The 22,353-nt window shown below is 50.9% G+C and overlaps 1 protein-coding gene across 1 annotated transcript in view; it reads right to left on the bottom strand.

Annotated features, from left to right (window-relative positions):
- Nucleotides 1-2,908: 2,908 nt before the first annotated feature.
- Nucleotides 2,909-22,353, bottom strand: part of ABAT (4-aminobutyrate aminotransferase) — a 78,110-nt gene continuing 58,665 nt past the window's right edge. Inside the window, exons 7-16 of the mRNA XM_079780465.1 lie at nucleotides 18,665-18,745; nucleotides 17,994-18,086; nucleotides 17,031-17,093; nucleotides 14,501-14,564; nucleotides 13,843-13,991; nucleotides 11,141-11,278; nucleotides 10,176-10,343; nucleotides 8,239-8,385; nucleotides 4,670-4,781; nucleotides 2,909-3,124 (exon numbers count right to left, since the gene is read on the bottom strand). Of these exons, the coding sequence (XP_079636591.1) occupies nucleotides 3,003-3,124; nucleotides 4,670-4,781; nucleotides 8,239-8,385; nucleotides 10,176-10,343; nucleotides 11,141-11,278; nucleotides 13,843-13,991; nucleotides 14,501-14,564; nucleotides 17,031-17,093; nucleotides 17,994-18,086; nucleotides 18,665-18,745 (1,137 nt within the window). The 3' untranslated portion in view covers nucleotides 2,909-3,002. The remainder of the gene's footprint in view (nucleotides 3,125-4,669; nucleotides 4,782-8,238; nucleotides 8,386-10,175; nucleotides 10,344-11,140; nucleotides 11,279-13,842; nucleotides 13,992-14,500; nucleotides 14,565-17,030; nucleotides 17,094-17,993; nucleotides 18,087-18,664; nucleotides 18,746-22,353) is intronic.

Raw genomic sequence — 22,353 nt, 5'->3', positions numbered from 1 at the left:
CCAAATAATTACTTGAAACCATTTCCAAACAAAAAGGCCACATTTACTCTGATGTTTCCATTATAAATATATTTTTTTAAATTTAACAAGACTGATTAACACAGGAAACATTTAATGAATGGAATTGTGCATATGGTCGTCAGTTACACTGTGACATGTTAATTTCTTTATCATTTATTGGCACTGTCAACAGAATACTGTAAACAAGATCACTTTGTATGCGCAGGTCAGCGATGCTCCCTAGCTATGGTACCATGAGCTAATATATAGATAGATACGTATAGATATACTAAATGTGCACAATTTTGCATGGTTACTGAGTGTCAGTAAAAATTATAAAAAAACGCCCATTTATAATAAAAAGGAGGATGTACTAAGACTCGCTATTACTGAACCTTGTGTTCTGTAAAAGTGACGAGATGTGCTAGGGACATTTACTAAACTCTATGGCACTGATGTACGATGGACCCTTCCCAGCCCCTCGGCCACAGCAGCACTTCTCTCCGGGCTCTGCCCTACGTGGAAACCTGCCCACTGCACCCCCAACCTGAGTTTTCACCTCTCCCACGTTCCTACCACCTCGAGCTCCGCCGAGAATTCTTTTCCTCGAAATCCTTCCAGCCATCCCTCCACCCCCAAAAGCAGATGTCTCTGGAACTCTTCAGGCCCTGAGCCAACAAGAACTTGATAAATGGCTTAAAAAGTTTTATGAGAATGCCTTCACTCGGTAAGAAGTGGGTAAGTCTGGAAATGACTTTCTAGATAGAGTGGTTTCATTTTTCTGTCAATGCCCCCTGGGAAGAGAACACAATACTGAAGCCACTCTCTCCACCAAGGAGAGGCAAGTTTCTGATTGTGCCATAGCTCAAAAACCTTCTGGACTCCAGGAATCTCACTGTATGTTTGCATCCAGGGCGGAAGTTCTCAGGACAAATCACACTCATGCCAAAGGATGAATTGTGGTTTGGTATGCATTTTTCTTGTTCAATGAGGTCTTGAATCCTGGGCTATTGCCTGTGGGATCTGGATCCCCAGTGAAAGGTGTGGGACTGTGAACTGGTAGGTCTCTGCACATGCTGTTCCCTTTCTGCAACACTGTTCCTTGCCTTGCTTTTTGGTGAACTCTTGCTCACTCTGCAAAACCCTGCTCAAACATTACTTTGTCCTTGAAACCTCTGCTGACCCTCAGACGGACTGGGGCACTCCCTCCAATTTCCGGACGCTCCTCTGTTACAGCACTTGCCACTCAGCTTTAATTATTGGTTTAAGAGTCTATGGGATGTTGAGTCCCTTAAGGGCTGGGACCAGGCTTTATTTGTAATCCTAGTGGTTAAGACTGGGCCTGGGACAGAGCAGGTATTTGATGCAAGTTTCATGAATGAATGATTGAATAAGTAAATATACAAACGAGTGAAACCTCACAGAGGGGGGTGGGCAAACATCTCCATTTAGCTGGCAGCGTAAATGGCCTTAGACACGGCAGAACTTCTTTAAAGCAATGGATTAGCACTAAATGCAAGAATTCGAAGCGAACCGGAACTCACGGGTCTGTCGTGTCTGTAAGACAGTCGCTGACCAAGTCTCTGGATGGTTAGTTATTAGAAGAGCGAAGTGCTGGGAGGAGAACCTGGCTATGCCTGTCTTCCCAAACCGTCCGCAGTACCATCGGGGGCAAGTGGCTTCCTTTGGGACAGAGGATACAAGCAGACTTTCTCCCTCTCCCCACGAGACAGCCCTTCATTGCTCTAGGATTACCGGGTGCTCTTTATAGGAGTCGGTGAACTCAGTCAGTTCCCAGAAGGCCTAGCCTCAGGGGAGTCCCCCTTTAGCCACAGCCACAGTGCAGTTAAGCCTTTAGGACCCTGCGCCTGGGACTCCACACCCGTCTGTGTCAGGAAAACCTCTGGTTTGGAGCGGCAAGGACAAGGAAACCGCCTGAACCAACAGCCTGTTGTTCCCTGTGCGGAGCTCTGGCGCCTTGGGTTCACGATGCTCCCCTCAAGAAGAAATCTACTTCAGCAACGGGCCGCCTTTGACGGAACTGCCACGCTAGTCCTAGGTTGCTCAGCAGTGGAGCAAAGGTGGATGAGCCAACGCGAGAGGAAGAGCCTCGGGGTGCGGGTCCAGAAGGCAGCCGCCAGGTGCGGGGAGACAGGAGGAAGGGCCTTCCTTGTCCCCGGCCCTGGGCTCCCGCTCCTGGAGACTGGCTGGTGCTTCTGCCCCTGCAGCTCATGGGTGTCCCCGTGTGCCCCTGCTCAGGCTGCAGGTTTGTTTCCAGGGGCCTCGGTGCACATTTAACAGGGGGCCAGCTTGGGGGAATGAAGGACGGCAAGTAAGGACCATCCAGGATGCCACCCAAGGAGTTGCCAAAGCCCCGTCCAGGACAGGAATCCGAGGATGCCCTGGGAGGAGTGGCCCAAAGCTGCAGAGGCCGGAAGACCCCTCCCCACACCCCCTGGCTCAGTCCTCATGTCCCTACAATCCTGCCTTCACGTGACTGTCCTGTCCTCCACTGAACGGTGCGGGGCTCGCTCTGGGCTCCAGGGGTTGGGTGAGGGGCAGGCATGTTTGTTTGCACAGGGCGAGGGCGCAGCGTCCTTGATCACAGAATATGGCACTGGAGAGGGACAGGAACCCAGGAGTCCCAGCCACCAGTCCCTGGAGCATTCCCCTGACTGGCTTCAAAGACATTGTTGGGGTCAAGGGTGGGCAGATACATGGCCAGGACCCGCACGGCCCTTCCTAAGACTGTCCGGGGCTCAAGCAGGATTTCTGGGCTTAATCCGATGAGCACCTTTGGCTCTGCAGGGAGGAAAACCAAAACCTGTCCCTCCATCCTCTCCCCTCCCCCCAGCCACCAAAACCGTCCCCTCCCACACACCACCCTTCAGCTTATGCATTCGCCTCTGATACTTTAAGTGAAAACATGAATTAGGCAAACTAATCAATTTGACAACTGCTGAGATCAGGGCTTTCTCAGAGCATAGTGGAAAATGGCTTCTTTACTTGAAGTCGGCTAAGATGTCGCTGAAAATATTGAGGAACAGGTGTGCGTGGTGATCCCTGAAGACCAGGGTGGGACGGAAGCGGATGGATTTGTCGCCACAGCCTCCCAACACCACACCTGAAAGAAATGGCAGGAGGTCGGTTAGGAGCTTGGGCTCAGAGTCCCGGGCTGTGAGAGCCAGGAGGGTGCTTGCTTACACACGGGGAACCCCCAAGCCATTCTTTCCATCCGGGCTTCCAGCTATCCTTCCTTCCATGCACCCATCCATCTTTACTCCATCTTCCCCTCCCTCCCTCCTCCCTCCCTCTCCTTTTCTCCTTTCACCCCCTCCCCTCCCCTTCCCCCCTCCCTCCCTTGAACTTTGCATGTCTGCGCTGCTGCCCCTGAACTGGGTCTGAAGATAGAGAAATCGTGAGGTAAGTCCTTGCCTTTCCGGGACTCATGGTGTGGTGGAGAAAGGAAATAGGTACATTAGAGAAAGCGAGGCAGGCCGGAAGCAGGCATGTGGGCAGAGCTGTCACCGAGGAGGGACAGACCTGCTTATTTTATTTTATTATTTTTTAAAATATATTTTATTGATTTTTTACAGAGAGGAAGGGAGAGGGATAGAGAGCTAGAAACATCTATGAGAGAGAAACATCGACCAGCTGCCTCCTGCACACTCCCTACCGGGGATGTGCCCGCAACCAATGTACATGCCCTTGACCGGAATCGAACATGGGACCTTTCAGTCTGCAGACCGATGCTCTATCCACTGGGCCAAACCGGTTTCGGCCAGACCCGCTTATTTTAAAGGGCAACTTCACATTGACATGCTGGGTGTCCTTGTGTCGACTGCTTCGACTCTAAGCCTTAGAGTCTCTAAAACTCAGCTTTCTCCTTTAAAGAGGAGGCAAATCATCCTGGCCTTCAGGGCTGGTGCAGGGGTTCCACACGATGGTACAGTGAAACACACCATGCTCAACACATAGTAGGTGCTCTCATATCACCACTATATCCCCCCACTTAAAACTCTTGGATGGCCTCCCATGGCTCTTAGGAAAAAGCCCAGAATCTTGAACCTGACCCACAGGTTGACATGATGTGGCCGGTAGCCCCTCCCCGGCTTCACTCCCTCTAGCCCAGTGGTCCCTAACCATCCCTTATTTTTTTGGTTTCTCCAGCGCCATCCTATCTCAGCTAATAGTACATGTCCACCCCTCTGCCCGGAATGCTCTTCCTGACCTTCTTCACTGGGCCAATCCTTCCATCTGTCAAGGCTTAAGGTAAAATGCCACTTCCTCAAGGAAGCCTTCCCTGATTTTCTGGACATTTCCCCCAGCTATTCACTCTCTTAGGCGCCTTTCCTCTTTCCTAGGATTTATAAATGCAATTGGTTGTTTATGAAATAGTCTCTTTCATGCCACCCTTTCTTGCTAGACTATAAGCTCCTTGAAGGAAGGGACGCTCATGGTCATGTTCATCATCATGACTCCAGGGTTGGTGTTGGTCTTCCCAGTGAAAACTTGGTGAATGAATAAATAGTATAAAGAAATGCCCCTGGTAACGTCCTCTTCTTTTGAGGAAGAACATGCAGAGTATTGTTAGTCCTGTGTACCACCTGCCCCACACTAGGGTGACCTGGGCACCGATGAAGCCTGGCGTCCCCTCCGGCCTCCTTACCTTTGCTTCTGGCTATTGAAATGAGTTTATTCCGTGTGGATTCATCTGGAGCGTCGAAGGAGCAGAAGGTGCCTCGTCCTCTCACTCTGCTGATGAACTGGGGGTACCGGGCCTGCAGGGGGAAACAAGGCTGGCATCAACGCCTGACACCTGTGTGCCAGCCGGTTCAGTGGCTGTGGTTCCTCAAATGCCCCTCCTCCAGGGTCCAGCCTTTGGGCCTCTGCGTGGACTGGCAGGGCCACTCTGGGGTTCGGAGCGCTGGCTCTGGAGACATCCAGTTCTGGGGTCAAGCCCCGGCTTGGCCCCTTCCTCACCGTTCAGCCTTGGCCACGTCATTTATGTGGCCGGAGTCTCAGTGTCCTCTTCTATAAATGGAAGGGTAGGAATGCTATTGATCCCAAGGTGCCGTGGTAAGAATTTAGTGAGATGAGGTTTAAAGCCTGGCCCTTGGATACCAGCCATCTTTATTTATTAGAAATTCTTCTAGAAAAGTGGTGATTGATTCTTCTAAGCAAAAGAGCTCATCCTCACTCAAGGCTTTGAGGCTGGGAGTTGTATTGGGGTGAATAGTGGCCCCTCCCCAAATTTATGTTGCCTTAAGAACGTGGGACTGTGACCTTGTTTGAAAACAGGGTGTTTGCTGATGTAATTAGGTTAAGATGAGGTCCCACTGGATTAGGGTGGGCCTAAATCCAATGATTGGCATCTTTATCCGACGAGGGACATTTGGTCATACACATGGGGAGGGGAGAACGCCACGTGAGAACAGAAGAGAGATGGGAGGGATGCAGCTGCAAGCCAGGAACTGCGCGGACTGCCGCCGCCACAAGATGCTCGCAGAGAGGCCTGGGAGGGATTCTCCCTCAGCGCCTCCGAAGGAATCCGTGCTGCCTGTATCCCGATTTCAGGCTTCTGGCTTCCAGAGGATGAAAACAAAGTCTCCTCTGAAGCACCAGTGTGTGCTAATTTGTTAACACAGCCCCAGGAAGCGACTACGGTCACCCAGAATAAAGAATCTTATTTCTTATAAGGAAGTGGGGTTCCTCCCACTCTCCATCATTCATGTGAAGGGCAGCAAACAGGGCTTGGATAACCCAACATAATGTCGGGTACCGGGGATAGAGATGGGGGACAAGTGTCGTTTTGTTACAGACCCTTGGTGGAAACTGGAAAGAAAGTCGTATTCTGGTGATAATGAAGGCCCCGCACACATGCGGGTATCTCTGCGCGGCGCTTACACGCAGGATCTTGAGTCCCCACTCCACTAGGGCAGGACCCTTCTGGTCTCCACAGGTGAGGAAACGAGGCACAGAAGTGGCTCCAGCACTAGCTCTATTCACCCTGCACTGCTGTCTGGCGGGAGCCAGCGATTTCAGCACTAGCCTCTCCCATCAGAGCGTGGAGGCGGGGAACAAGGTCTCATCCATTTGGACGCCCTTTTGTGGCTCTCTCTCTCTCTCTCTCTCTCTCTCTCTCTCTCTCTCTCGGACATAGTAACTGTTTGATTAATTAATGCAGGAGTGGAAATCCCCACCCCCTCCTCACTGTATGGCTTTGCTTGTTGCCTCTAGGCCCTCATATCTACAGGCATCCTTTGTCTCCCCCACTTGTCTAGTTCATTACTTTCGGGCATTCCTGTCATCTTATCTCTTTCTTCCCTGTGGCTTTACAAGACCCTGATAAGGATGCCTAACTGCTCCCATCCCTTTATTTATTATATTATTATTATTATTTATTTTTCAAAATTTATTTTTTAAAGAATAGTTTATTGAAGAAGGGAGAAGAGAGAAACATTGATGTAAGTGTGTAACATCCATCAGCTGCCTCCTGCATGCCCCCTACCAGGGACTGGGGATCTAGCTCGCCACCTGGGCATGTGCCCTGACCAGGAATTGAACCAGCAACCTTTTGGTGCACATGACGACACCCAACCAACTGAGCCACACCAGCCAGGGTGCTCCTATCCCTTTAAATGAGCCAGCTCAGGGCTCCTAAAAGCGAGATGTTAGTCTTGGTTCTGGGATGGTTCCATGGAAGCCTTTTTTGTGGTATCATCCTTCATATGGAACCCACTGTGGACCCTGAGAAAAAGGGCTTCTAGTGGCTAACTGGGCTCAGATAAAAAAAAACAACCAACCAACCAAACACCCCCACAGCAGCAGCCATTTCTGCACAGGGGCTTCTCATGCAAGCTGCACTTCAGGGAGAAGCCTGTACTGAACTACCTGCCTCTGCAATGAGCTACCTGCCTGCCCTGTGTTCCTGCCATCAGAGCCAGCCCATATACTAGTAAAGGAGTTCCTGGAGTCCTATTTCAACCAATAGAATGAGGCTTCCCCATCCAATTGGAGCTGCACAGCTTCAACCAACAAGAAGGGCTCTATTTTGACCAATCAGGACAATGCCTTTTGGACCAATCAAACTTTGAGGATTTGGAGTCCCCATTTGCATGAGGACAGACCAATCAGGGACCAGGGGTAGGGACTTCTGATTATATAAGCCAGCTCCCCTCTGGCTTTGGGAGCGCACTTTCTTTCCCTTTCCACAGAGGACTGAAGACTGTTTCTCTAGCTGACCAGCATGGGCCAGAGCAGTCTGGCATAGACTGGAGCAGAGCGGAGCTCTCTAGCTGGAGAGGGGCCTGGTTCCAGGGCTGCCTCGCAGCCGTGCTGTATCACAATTGAGCTGTTTTGCACTGAATAAAATTTCCTTCTTCACCGGCACCCCAATTTGGGGATTCCTGTTGGTGCCATGGACCATTAGTTGACACCACTTTGGGAAACCCTGTTCTCAGGTCAGCACAGGGAGCAGCCGTGTTCGTGACAGCCCAGAAGTGCCAGATCCCCACCAAGCGGGGCCCTGGCTGCATCCACATCTGTAAGCAGGGCCCAGATATCAACCAGGGGAATAAAGTACACCGGCCACTTCCCCTGCCCCACCGGGGGACAGGGAAGGAGTACCCCTGCAGGAAGGAAGGGCCTGATCCATTGCAGAGGCTTTTCCTAGCGCCTGCTCCTGCCCAACCTCAGTTTAAATGCAAATCCACCCCAAAAAAGAAAAAGAAATTCTTGTCTTAACAGCCACACTTAAGCCCGTCAGAGTCTTTGCAATCGGGCAGATCTGGGTTTAAAATCTGGCTTCTCTGCTTGCTGCTCACCTTCCCAAACTTCCCTTGTCTCATCCAGAAAGTGAGGATAATCATTTTTTCTCAAGTGTGAATTGTTCTGAGTTAGGGTTACCAGGTAAAATACAGGATGCCCCGTTACATTTGAATTTCAGATAAACAACTTACAACTTTTAGTATAAGTATGTCCTGAGTGTTGCATAAGGTCTACTTTTATGCTAAAAAAAAAAAAAAAGTTTCCATTTTTCAAATGAAACTGGCGCCCTGTGTAATTGGCTAAATCTGGCACCCTGCCCGGGGCCAGGGTGGTCTCTGGAGCTCCTGCCTCTGCACCTGCCAAGGAGCGGGTGGGATGCCGTGCCGAAGGGCTCAGATGCTGCCCTGGGGCGTGGGGAGCCCTGCGGGGTCCTGGGAGAGCTGGGGCGGGGCCGCGCTGGGTGGGTACCTGGAGGTCCAGCAGCCCCGTGAGCAGGGCCTTCCCGGCATGGGTTGCGTTTTTCAGCAGGTCCTCCCGCTTGATGACATTGATGACCTCGGCCAGCAGCAGGTTCTTGGACGGGTCCCCCAGCCAGGTGTTAAAGATGCGGTACGGCTGGAACAAGGCACGGGGGTTGGAAGGGTTCACACACGGGCACAGCCTTCAGGGCCCACTTCCCCCAGACACCCCTTGTCCCCATTTAAGAAGAGAGAAACCAACCCAGCGAGCATCTACTCAGGGCCGGGGAGGATAACACATGTTGTCTCACTGAATTCTCTCCACAACAACAACCCCATGGGGAGGTATGACGATTAATGTAACTATCCGGGAGGCCAACTCCTCTGCGTGCAGGGAAACCCCTCAGTCCTGGGGAAATCAAGCGAGTTGGCCCCTAATATAATCTTCATTTTATAGAGGAGGAAGCTGAGCTTCTGAGAGGCTAAGTGATTTGTCCAGAAAAGATATAGCTCATAGGCAGTGGACTCAAGAGTGGATTGATGGCAGTCCGGCCCTCAAAGACCACCCAGTGTGTTCCTCCATGAATTATTCAGGGTGCCAGTGCAGCCAACATAAAACATACTTCCCAGCCTCCCTTGCAGTTAGGAGTGGCCTTGTGACAGATCTGAATCAGAGTGTTAGAGAGAGAAGTGTTGTGGGATTTCTGGGAAGGCCACTAAAGATAAAGAGAGGGTCACTTTGTGCTTCCCTTCTTTTTCCTCTCTACTGCGTCGAATTGGGATGTGATGTCTGGAGCTTCAGAGCCATTTTGGACCATGAGGCATCCTCGATGCAGGAGTGGTGGAAGGAAGGATCCTAAGCTCCTGATAACTGTGTGTGTGTGTGTGTGTGTGTGTGTGTGTGTGTGTGTGTGTGTGTGTGAATCCATATTTACACGTGGTAGTACAGTGTAGTAGCTAAGAGCAGGGCTCTGGGCTTGAATCCTGACTTTATCACTTAACTAGAGGTCCAATGCACAAAATTTGTGCATGGGGGGAGGGGGTCCCCTCAGCCCAGCCTGCACCCTCTCCAATCCGGGACCCCTTGGACACCCCTCTCACAATCCAGGACTGCTGGGTCCTAACTGCTCACCTGCCTGCCTGCCTGATCACCCCTAACTGCCCCCCCCGCCAGCCTGATCACCCCTAACTGCCTCTGTCTGCCAGCCTGATTGCCCCTAACTGCCCCCCTGCCAGCCTGGTTGTCCCTTAGTGCCCCTCCTGCTGGCCTGGTTGCCCCCAACTGCCCCCCTCTGCCGGCCTGGTTGCCCCCAACTCCCCCCTCCCCGCTAGCCTGGTCACCTCCCACTGTCCCCCTCTACCGACCTGGCCACCCGTCACTGCCCCCCTACCGGCCTGGTTGCCCCACGCAGCCTGCTGGTCAGTCGTCTGGTCGTCCTTCACTAACCCCCCTGCTGGCCTGGTTGCCCCATGCAGCCTGCTGTTTGGTTGTTACTGTGAGGGCGTCGTGACCAATTTGCATATTACCTTTTTATTAATATAGATGGGCTGTGTGACTTTGGACAACTTACTTAACCACCTGTGCCTGATTCCTCATTAGTAAAATGGGAAAGACAAATAACACCTACTTGGTTAGATTGTTGTAAGGATTAAAAGTACATGGAGGGTGCTTAGAACTGGGTCAGGCACAGAGTAAATGCTCAGTTCACAGCAGTTATTAACACAGAAAATTTAGAATACTGACAGTGGACTGATAAGCAGCCAGCCCAGCAGAGAGAGCAGGGGTGATCATAATCACTGGCGAATTGCATCGATAAGAACTGGGCCTTAGAAGGCTTCTGTGGCACAGTAAGTGTCCGCTCCGTTCCTGGTTTGTGAGAAAGGAGCAGCTCTGAGAAAGCAATGCCTCCCTCCCCTGCCCTGGAAGTGGGGCGGCGGGGTACTCACGGCATTGGGCCTGAGCTCCTCCCTGTGGAAGAAGCCCCCGGTCATCATCTTCTTGCTGAAGGTCATCACGTCTGCAGGGTCATCCAAGCCCCAGTGCTCGTGGGCCCAGAACTTGCCGGTGCAGCCCCCTCCTGTCTGGACCTCATCCACCAAGAAGGCACAGCCATGCTGGAGAGAGAGGAGGGGGAAATAAACACCCCCCACAATCGACCAACCTCCGACCCCCTCATCCAGCCAGAGAGGCCTTGCTCTCTGAACTGCAAGCCACGGCCGTGTTCTTGGAAAAACTAAACAACAGCTTAAGGGGGCAGTTCCAGCAGAGCTGTGTCTGCCGGGTTCCTCCAGCTGCCGAGCTGGAACCAACCAGAACATGGGACCCCCCTGAACCAAAGCACGGCAGCATCTCACCTGGCTGCAGTCCCTGAGCAAGCCGACCCTCTCAGGAGGAGACGTGGCCCAGCAGCAAGGCCAGCCTGTTTCCCTAACATCTGTCATCACCAGGACTGTGATTTACTTAGTGTTTGTGTTTAAATCAAGCCATGGCATTTAACCTTCATCTGTGAACTTGCTGGTTGGATGTGCCATTTGTCCATGCAGGGCATTAAAATAAACACGATGTTAACACAAAGTCTGTTCATGTTGACTCTGTTGAACGTGGGCCACACTGGGCTGAAGGAGGAGGTGGGGTCTCTAGGAAGAAAAGGGTGGAGGCTGCGGCCTTTCCTGGAATCTGTTGATGACGAAAGCCTCTGACTAAGACGGCAGGCTGGACCGAGGCTGGTTTTGCAAAAACGATTTCAGGGAAGAATTCCCTGACCTTTCCCTGCCCTCAAATTCTCTACGGTGAGGCCAACAGGCAGCCTCTGAACACCTGGAAGTTTACAAGGCCCCAGAGCTACCCTTTGCTCTGGGAAACCGGCCAGAAATGGCCTGTGGCCCCGTCCAACCTGGGCCCGTGCACTGACCTTCCTGGAGATGTCTCTCAGCTTCCGGAAGAAGTCGTCGGAGGCGTGGTTGTCTCCACCCTCGGACTGGATGGGCTCCACGATGATCCCGGCCACCGTCCTCTTCTTTTTCCGATATTTCACGATCAGGTCCTCCACCTGGATTCCACAGCGGGAAGTGACAGTGGCTCATGGGGGCTCCTGACAGCACCCACGGATGGGCATGTGGGGTCCCATGCCTCCCCACTGGAAGTTATGTTGAAAATGCGTTTGTGTGCACTTCCGGTGAAGACTGCAATACCCAGTCAGAGCCACGCATGTGGATGGGGATGTGTCCTACTGAGGACTGGGCCAGTCCCTGCGGGATACAGACTGCTAACCTGGAGCAAATTATTTAACTTTCTGAAGCCTCACTTCCCCATCTGTGCAATGGGCATGCTGACAGAATCTATTGTTGTTACTGTTATATTATTATCGGTAGGAGAGCCCTTTCTGTACAGAATCTGGGATGAAAATTTGATAAAAAGCTGAGGCCCGGCCGGTGTGGCTCAGCAGTTGAGTGTTGACCCAGGAACCAAGAGGTTACTAGTTCGATTCCCAGTCAGGGCACATGCCGGGTTGTGGGCTCGATCCCCAGTGGGAGGCATGCAGGAGGCAGCTGATCAATGATGTTTCTCTCTCACTAATGTTTCTATCTCTTCATCCCTTTCCCTTCCTCTCTCTCTAAAAATCAATAAAAACATATATATATATATATATATATATATATATATATATATATATATATATATAAAGCTGAGGCCAAACTCATCTACAGTGATAGAAATCCAAGCAGTGGTTGCACAGAGAGGGGTAGGGGTGGGGGTCCTGGACTGACTCCTCAGACTAATTCAAAGACATTTCCCAGGTGATAAGGTGCCCTTGATGGAAACGATGGTTACTTGAGTACATTTATTTGCCAAAATGTATTGAACTAGGCATTTAATATTATTATTATTTTGTTGTTGTTAATCCTCACCCGCGGATATATTTTTCCATTGACTTTTAGGGAGAGTGGAAGAGAGAGGGAAAGACAGAGAGAAACATCGATGTGAGAGAGACACATCAATTGGTTGTTCCCACATATACCCTGACTGGGGCCCGGGCCGGGAGGATTGAACCTGCAACCGAGGTATGTGCCCTTGATTGGAATCGAACCTGGGACCCTTCAGTCCGCAGGCTGACACTCTATCCCCTGAGCAAAACCAGGTAAGGCTGAACTAGGCATTCAAATGAGTGCATTTTATGGTATGTAAATTATGTTAATAAAGTTGAAATTGATTTTAAAAAAATCTGTTAACAGTGACGGGGTTGTATGGAAAGCCCCTGTTGTCTCTAAGTGGTTATATTTCTTAAATTCTTGTTCTAATATGGGCATCATCTTATAGATAATAAAGAGTAGTAATTGTGGTACTTTATTCATAACTTACTAACTATACATAATTAAAAAGCACTAAACCGTACACCTGGATAGAATAACAAGGACAATCCTTCTCTGTTACGCAGCGCTAAGGAAAACCTCCTGCTTGGAGGACGTGATTTAGGCTGGGTCTCCACCGGTCCCCCCAGGGAGCTCTGAGATGCTTCTCTCTGCTTTCAGAGAACCATTTGCAAGTTGTCATCACGGGGTTATTTTCTCATTTGTTCGGTGCTGGGGTTCCTACTGCCCTGCACTCTCCAGTAAGATGGCCACAAGCCACCCGTGGCTGCTGGCACGAGCAATGTTAACTGGTCCAAACTGAGGCGTGTCTGAGTGTAAAACACACACAGGATTTCAAAGATTTAACACCAGGAAGAGAAAATCTCTCATCAATCCTTTGTAAGTATTAGTTACATTCTGACGTGATACTATTTTGGATGGATTGGGTTCCATAAAATGTTACCGAAATTAATTTCATCCATTTCTTTTTACTTTTACAAAATGTGATTATTAGAAAGTGGTAATGACCTCTGTGGCTTGCCTCATCTTCCTGGACAGGCAGTCCCAGACTCCATTATCTTGTCTCTTTTATTTACCACGAAACACCCAGCACCTTGCACTTCGCTTCCCGCCCAGTAGGCATTAACTAGTACTTGAAAAGAAAGATGTGCCTACGAGGCAAACCAGCCTCAAAGTAGCCTTATTTGAGCTCAAATCCCAACCTGAAGAGCGAAAGCCATTTCCCCCAGCAACAGCATCCTTCCGGTGTCTTACATGGAACCCCAATACGTGGGACAGATCAAAAGGGGCTCCTCTGGTTGAAGTGGAGGCAACCGGGGTACACGTCCTCAGTGCCCCCTGCCCCCTGCACCCCAAGGCTCCCAAAGCAGCCCCAGGATCCGGGAGAAGGCTGACCAACACTGGACCAGAAGATCCTGTGCAGCCACCTTTCCTACGAGCTGCCCTTGTTCTGCCCATCAATTCACTTTCTCTAGTCTAGTCGCTGACGCTCGCCTCCAAAGAAACGTGAGTGATGCTGAAGTTGGTACCAGGAGTGGGCTGATGGATGCTGGGTGCAGAATCAACGTGCCGTTACCTCCCCGATATAAAACACTGCGCTAGGGGGCCTCTCGGTCCCTATGTCCCTCCCAGGGAGAGCCATGCAGGCCCAGGTAAGCTCGTTGTTCCTCTTCTCCAGGCGAGGTCTTGGGGTGGCGAGGGTACGGGGGTGGGGCGTGGGAGGGTCTGGAAGGTCCCCTGTTACCTCTTCCAGGCAGCGGGCCTCTTCTTGCTGGTTCTCCTTCACAAACTCCTCCAGAGGGTACTTCAGCCGTGGGAACGGTGCGATGGGCCAGTCGAAGGAAGGGATGTCGATCTTGTGAATAGCTTTGGAATGTGTGGTCGCTAAGCAACCTGGCCCCCCCAAAACAGGAGAGAATGGTTGGTTTGGGGGAGCACAGTGAACGGTCTTCAAAAAGGAGATGGGCATTTCAAGTCAAGCCCTCAAATGCCCAGGAGGCCTGTTGCCTGCGGAACCCCCAGTTCCCGTAACAGCCTGAAGCAGAACCCGTGAACTGTGTGTGTGTTTATGTGTGTTTGTGTGTGTGTGTGTATGTGTGTGTTGCTTTCTCATTCATCACAGATTAAGCACAGGCTTTGAAGGCAGAGAGACAGAGTTTCAAATCCTGGCTCTGCCGCTGTATGGCCTTGAATGTTTCTCTTCTTGCTGTGCCTCCATTTCCCCACCTGCAAAGTGGCAATAACACCCCCCACTCCCCGCGCTGCTCCGCTCCGCTGCAGAGCAGTGTGCGTCAGTGAGACAAGGTGGGAAAACGGCCAACGCAAGATCAAAGGCAGCCATCGATATTATTGCTGCTATTATTTCTCTAACTGCCACTCGGGATCCCAGTGGCCCTCCTTACCCATGGTCCTCCCGTGGAATGCGCCCATGAAGGAGAGCATGCTGTAGTCGGGGCAGCCAGGGGCCTAGAAACAAGAAAGCAGTCATCAGTCACGGTCGTGAGAAGTGGGGGGCTCTGCGGTTGCCCCCGAGAGCATGGAGGAGCACCCAAGTCTATCAGGAGAACTGGGCAACCCTCCTCAAACCAGTCACAAACTGGACCCCCCACTTCTCTAGCCAGGCAACAGATGTTTTACCCACATGGCAAAGCATTTTAATCAAGAGATTTCACATCTATATCTGAACTGCCTTCTCTTAAGTTCTGCACCATTTGGGCCCATTTTGTCGCCCAAGCCTAACGTCTGGGCGAGCGCGCTGCTCCAGGGCCCACTGCCCGCCTTTCTCCTTTACATCACCTGCCACCACCTGCCCCACCTGCCGGGCTGCGTGGGGCTTCTGGATTTTCAACCCCTGTCTGCAGGCTCTTCCAACTCCTACAGGCTCTCCCCCCGCTCCAGCCTGCTCTGGCTTCACAGCAACCAGGTGGGCCAGGTGCGGACAGGTGGCTCCCACAGGAGGCTGAGCGGGGCACCTCACAGGGAATGCATGCCAGAGCGGGAGGCTGGGCAGGGAGGACCCCGCCTTTCCATCTCCCCAGGGCGGCTGCCCCTGTGTTCAGGAGGGACACCTGAACTCCCAGTCCCCTCCCCGCCCCCGTGGATGGCACAGCTGCAGTTTCCTGACCCTTCACCTGGCCAGGAGTCACACCTGTTTGTAGCTGACTCAGGTAGAACTACTGAGGATGCTGCAGGGGCAACCCTGGGGGCCCCTAGTCTCTGGGAATTTGATACAGCATGCTCTTGGCTGGCTGACGTCCACCAGGTGCCTGAGACCCCAGGAGAAAGCTCTAAGACTTCCTCCTACAAACTACAGTATACTGTCTTTCATTTCCCCTTGGTAAGGAAGGGGAACATTTTTCTTGTTCCTTTGTATAAATATATACACATCATCACACACTTTTTGGCTACAGATTAAACAGAAGGAATAAGATGCAAAAATATTGGTGGACTAGGATGTCCACAGATATCAAATGAGAAAGAGACAGGCCACACTCCATTTCTTAAAAAAAAATGGCCAGGAGAGTTCTAGCTGGTTTGGCTCAGTGGATAGAGTGTTGGCCTGTGGACTGAAGAGACCGGGTTTGATTCTGGTCAAGGGCACATGCCCAGATTGCGGGCTCGATCCCCAGTGTGGAGCGTGCAGGAGATAGCCAACCAATTTCTCTCTCATCATTGATGTTTCTATCTCTCTCTTCCTCTCTGAAATCAAAAAATATATATTTTAAAAAATGGCCAAGAGAAAAAAAGAAAAAGCTTAAGTTTACACAGGTTTGTATGAATATGGAGAATGGTATGGATCTATTGCTAGCAAGAGGCGGGATTAGGAATCAAAAATTAAGAAGACACAAAAGAAAAAAACGAAAGAGAACAATCTCACTACCCACAGGCATCCCACTGTAAACATGTTAGCAGGATTCCTTGTAGTAATTTCCTGCGTATTTATTTAGTGTCCATACGATTTATATTCCACTGTTTTCACTAAATGATAGCACGGGTGTTTCCGAGCAAAGGGAAGCCCTTTCTAACGATTTTTGCTGCAGGATATTGTAGATGTACACGGTGCGTAATTGAGTTCAGTGGCCCTTGATTCTTTTTTAATCAGCAGACATTTCTGCCTAACCATAATGGGACCCCATAAGTGAAAGGGGGGAGGACAGGCGTGCTCTGGTTGAGGCTGGCTGCGAGCTTGGACCTTCCTACCTGGTATTCCCTGAGGTCCCCGCCGCCACTGTGCCCAACAGTGGCCTCCTGGGTGCCTTTGGAAACCCCTACACTTCCCCCCTTACCCCCATTGCTGGGTGTATGGAGCTCCCAGGCTTTCTGGTTATCGTTACACTAAGCGCCCATGGGGTGAATACCCTTGCACATACAGTGGTGCTGACATTCTGGATTACCCTAGGGAATACAGAGAGCCTCCTCTGATGGGTTAAGTTCCGCAGTTGCCCTGGGAAACTGTCGTCCTGGTCAGGTAGAGCTCCTTTCCCCTCGATACCAAGGAAAGGGACTAGGGAGGCACAATGCTTGGGGACTCCTTGTTACGAACTGAATGCTTATCCCCCAAACTCATATGTCGAAGCCCTAACCTCAATGTGATGGTATTTGAACACGGGGCCTTGGGGAGGTATTAGGGTTGGATGAGGTCATAAGGGGGCCCCCATGATGGGATTAGTGTCTTTATAAAATGAGGCACAAGAGAGCTTGCTAACTCTCTCCCTGACATGGGGGTGGGGGGTGGGAACCAAGCCTGTTGGCACTTTGATCTTGGACTTCAACCCTGTCGCTGTGAGCGCATTTGTCAAGGCAGCCTGTCTATGGCATTTGTTATGGCAGCCTGCGCTGACTGAGGACAGGGTCCAATGACAGCGTCCGCCTGAGGGGGCTGTGGGGGGTCCCTCCTGGAGGAGAAGGGGAGGGAGCCGCCACTCCACTTACCTGGTTGACCATGCACGTCTCCAACTCCTCTTTGGAGAAACCCGTTCGACCCCTTTCCTTGTTCTGATGAAACAGAACAGAACGAAATCTCAGAGACGCTCTGGGGAGGAGGGGCTCCCACTTTCCACTCGCCCAGTTAGCCAGACAACCCGGGAGTGCTCGCCCAAGCGCTGATCTTATGTGTGACTGAAGAATAGCGTGGGAACTTAAACTTTTGAACCCTGCCGTCCCTCGCCAATACCTGGATGTACATCAGTGTGTTCACTGTGCATCATCGCCTGGACATACATCAAACCTTCAGAATGACCCCAAGAAGAAAAGATTACATCGTCTAGACTGCCAGACATCTGACAGTTACGACCGTGGACCAACCCAGGGGCTGGAATGCAGAACTGATTCTTCTCAAGAAGGTACTTTGTCCTATAAAACTCGCAGACTTCTTTCTCCTTCGGAGCACTCAGTATGACCTCGTAATGTTTCTGGTTTGCAAACCTCAACCCTTGGATGAATTTTTGTTCTTTTATTTCTAGCGAAAGCCCTGGACTCTTTTTGAGTCTGTTCGATATGATCATTGCCCGTATGTACTGAAGCATGAGATTGTTAACTGTCCTTGTGGTGAAATAAATAGATGAACACACAGGTGCATCACTCTTCTACCAGCAACTAAGATCTGCTGAGATATGTTATTCCAGGAAGAACCGTGTAATTACAGTAGGTAAGGTTGGTGCCAAAGCCTTGGCTCCCTGCGCCATTCCCCACCGGCATGTTTGGAAAGCCCCGCCAGGCAGGGGCCTCCTCTGGATTTTGAGTGTGGTCACTGGTGTCCAGTACTCTGGCCAGCTGGGATGAACAGCAGGGCTAGGGGTGAGTGTGTGGCTGGGTGCTGGGGAGCCTCTGTGTGGTGTGTGTGTGTGTGTGTGTGTGTGTGTGTGTGTGTGTGTGTCTTCCGGCCGCAGACCTTACCCGGTACCACATGAAGATGGTCTTGAAGGCGTTTTCATTGGAGCAGGAGCCACAGGCCATGGTGATGAGCTGGGACATCCCTTTGGGAGCCACCTGCAGGCAGAGAAACAGCGGTGGGCTCAGCTCCATCTCCACTCCCCCTCTCCCAGTGGGAGCTGTGGGAAGCACAGGGAGGCTGGGACGCAACCAGGGATATCCTGGAAGTGTGGGTCTGGGAGACTGGACTTCAGCTCTTCCAGGGGGTGGGGAAGCCCAGGCTGGAGGGCAGAGAGGAAAAAAGGGCGAAGAGAAGCCCATTTTGCAGGTGAGAAGTTGAGGTTCTGAATGATCTTAATTGTTGTAACAACTGACAGCAAAACATCGAGGAGGGTTGCATAACATGCAAACCTCCTGTTTGGGGACAAACATTAATTTTTCCCGAGTTCCCTTTTCCCTGCACACAAGGTATCCCTTCTTTTCTTAGAAGGGAAAAGTAAAAATACTCTTTGTGAAAGAAACAGCACGGAGACTGAAATAGAAACCCCCATCCTGACTGCAAGGCTCCCAATCCTGTCCTTCCCCGGTGCCGCCTCCGGGAGCTCAGAGCTGCCTTTGCAGCGGGAGGACCTGGGCCGGGTGGGGTGGGTCCCCGCGGCGGCAGCGGAGGTTGGCCCCATGGACTCACCACTCACCGAGAGCAAGGACTCCTGCAGCTTCTCCACGAAGTTCTCCGGAGGCAGGATTCCCAGGGCAGGTCTGTTGATGAACGTGCTCTGCAGAAAGGCCCAGAGACAGACAGTGATGCTCGGGCCTGGCCCAGCTCCCTGCCCACCCACCATGCTGCTCACAGGAACGGGGTCCAGTGGCTGATGGTGGTGTGTCGGTGCTGGAATGATGGATTCCCCGCACTTTTATTTATCTGTTTATTATTATTTTAAATATATATTTTTTATTATTGATTTCAGAAAGGAAGGGAGAGGGAGAGACAGAAACATCAATGATGAGACAGAATCACTGATTGGCTGCCTCCTGCACGCCCCACACTGGGGATCGAGCCTGCAACCTGGGCATGTGCCCATGACCAGGAATCGAACTGTGACCTTCTGGCTCATAGGTCAATGCTCAACCATTGAGCCACACCGGCTGGACTCCCCTCACTTTTAGAGCAGTGGTCAGCAAACCGCGGCTTGCAAGCCACATGCGGCTCTTTGGCCCCTTGAGTGTGGCTCTTCCACAAAATACCACGTGCGGGCGCGCACGTACAGTGCGATTACAACTTCGTGGCCCATGCGCAGAAGTCGGTTTTCAGCTCTCAAAAGAAATTTCAATTGTTGTACTGTTGATATTTGGCTCTGTTGACTAATGAGTTTGCCGAACACTGTTTTAGAGAAATACATTAGGATGTTTCTGGGTTTTAAAAAGAAGTGCCAATTTCTTGGTTGTGATATAGCACTATAATTACACAAGATGCTACCTGTGGAGGGAACGGGCTAGGGGCACATAGGATTTATTTGTACTATTTTTTTTTTTTGCAATTTCATGTGAATCTATAATTTTAAAAATCCATCAAAATGGCTAAAAATTAAGAAATGGACAATAACAAGTGCTGACAAGGATGGGGAGCACCTAGAACGCTCATTCACCGCTGGTGGGACGGTAACGTGGTGCGGCCACTTTGGGAGGCAGTCTGACCGTTTCTTGTCATGTTAAACACATACGCACCCAGCAGTGCCACACCTAGGAGTTTGCCTACGTGAAATGAAAGTCGGTGTCCCCACAAAGACCTGAATAAGCAGGAATGTTTATAGTGGCTTTTGTTTGTATCTGCCCAAATCTGGAAACAACACCAATGTCCCCCCACTGGGGAAAAGATACATAAGCTGTGGTCCGCGCACACTGTGACTACTGCTCAGCAATAAAGAGGAACAATACACTGACACACGCAAGGGCAAGAAGAACACGGAAGAATCGCAAAGCCTCATGCCGAGTGACAGAAGCTGGAACCAAAGGGTCACACACAGCAAGGCTCCATTTATACGACGTTCTGGAAAAGGAGGGACCCCAGGGACAGAGATGGGCTCGGGAGAATGTTTGGGGGATGAATTGTAACGTCTGGATCCTTAAACAATGTGGTAACACCACGTAACATAAAAGTTACCATACTGACCATTCTAAGTGTACAGTTCAGTAGTGTTAAGTACATTCACATTGTTGCGTAGCCATCACCACCATCCATCTCCAGAACTGTTTTATCTTGCAAAACTGAAACTCTGTATCTGTACGACACTAAGTCCCCATCCCCCCTCTCCCAGCCCTTGGCAACCACTGTTCTACTTTCTGTCTATGAATTTGACAACTCTAGGGACCTCGAGTAAGTGGAATCATACAGTATTCATCCTTTTGTGATGGGCTTGTGTCATTTAGCATAACGTCTTCCAGGTTCATTCATGTTGTAGCATGTGATAGAATTTCCTTCCTTTTTAAGGCTGCATAATATTCCACTGTATGGATAAGACCACATTCTGTTTATTCATCCGTCAATGGACACTGGGCTGCTTCCACTCTTAGGGTCTTACAAATAGTGCTGCTATAAACATGGTGTGCAAACTGTCTGGATTTTTTAAAAAATCCTCACCCGAGGATATGTTTTTATTGATTTTAGAGAGGAAGGGAGAAAGAGAGAGAGAAACATCGATGAGAGAAACATTAATCAGTTGCCTCCGGTACTCGCCCCAGCCCAGGGATCAAACCTACAAGCTAAGTAGGTGCCCTGACTGGGAATTGAACCCGCAACCTTTTGGTGTATGGGACGATGCTCCAACCCACTGAGCCACCCGGCCAGGGCTGGATGTGTCTGGATTTTGACAGTGACTGTGTGACTATGCCTTTGGCAAAACTCATATGGCTATACACTACAAAGAACGGATTTGACGGCATATGGATTAGACTGTAATTAAATAAACACGGAAAAAAGACGCAGGGCAGCGGCCGCTCTAGAGCTCCTAAACGGAGCAGAGCTCAGGAGAGCACTCTCGTGAGGGAGCTGGCTAAACAAACAGGCTGGGCTGGGTATGAGAAAGGCAGTGTTAGAAAATGACCCAGACTCTCTCTGTGGACTCCTCTCCCCCCTAATTTTGATAGATGTGGGTGGAGAGAAGTATTTCTCTCCGAAAGGAAACCAACAGCGCAAGCCTGAAGCTAAACAGACCCGCTTTTGACCGTGGGGAGACGAGGAGGCACGGCGGTTACTAAGAGCTTGTTTGTCCGCGGGTGGGTCAGCCCTGCAGAGCAGGGACTCAGGCCAACGCAACCAGAGCCTCCACACTTCAAAAGGAAAGGGAAACGCAGACTTTAGGGGGAAATCGCCCCACGTTGAAATGCTGGCCGACATTTTCTTACAACCATCTCTGGCCGAGGGACAGTCCCACACTCACGCGGCCTCACTCTTGAACAAGAGCAGCCTCCGCCTGGCTGGCTCCAGACACACGCGTGGCCTCTGGTGTCCACACGCCAGCGTTAGAGACACACACAGGGCCCGCGGTCCCAAATCTCCCCACCAGCCTGGCCTCCAATGCTTTCCTAAAGCGGAGAGAAAGATAGTGCCCAGTTCTGGCAGGACACCGGTCAGGGCAGAAGCTTCAACCCCAAGAGGTGTTAGTGTGTGTGGAGAGCCGTACGCTATTTTATACTCTGGCCCGGCCGCCTCCTCTCCAGGCCTCCTCTAAACATACGATTTCAAACGTGGACCAAAGCTACCCACTTAATTATTCGTGTAGCGTTATTTATAACAACACAAAGGAGAGGCTTTCCAAATGCCAACAGTAGGTTATGCAAGCTAAGCCACTTTAATTCAGGGTGACGTTCCGTGGCCAGTAAAACGGTGTTTAAAAGGTTACAGTTTTACATCAGGGTTCACTCTTGGTCTCGCACATTTTATGGGTTGTGACAAATGCATAAGGACATGTGTCCACCACTGTAGCAAAGACACGGGTGGAAATGCAGACGGAATAAGGGCAGAGCCACCCCCCTCGAGGTCCAGCCAGTTCCCTGACAGGACTGGGCAGAGTCTGGGCGGGGTCTGCACATGGGTAGACAGTGAGATCCCCAGGAATCGGGGTTGGGTTGTAAAGGGATGGTACTGAATACAATGTGGCATCCTGGACTGGACCGCGGAACAAAAGCAGACAGTAGTGGGAGAACTGGGGAAACAGGAAGTAAGTCTGTCGCACGTAATGCACCAAGGTTAAGTTCTTCGTTTGACAAGGGTACCATGGAGAGGCGAGGTGTCAGCACTTGGGGGAGCTGGGTGAAAGGTAGATGGGAACCGTCTTTACAACTTGTCTGTAAGTCAGAAATTAGTCTAAAATAACAAGCTTTAATT

This window comes from Cnephaeus nilssonii (assembly GCF_951640355.1).
Source record: "Cnephaeus nilssonii genome assembly, chromosome: 2".
NCBI classification, from domain to species: Eukaryota; Metazoa; Chordata; class Mammalia; order Chiroptera; family Vespertilionidae; genus Cnephaeus; species Cnephaeus nilssonii.
Note: the sequence above shows the minus strand (reverse complement) of the source record. Positions and strands in the feature narration are given on the sequence as shown.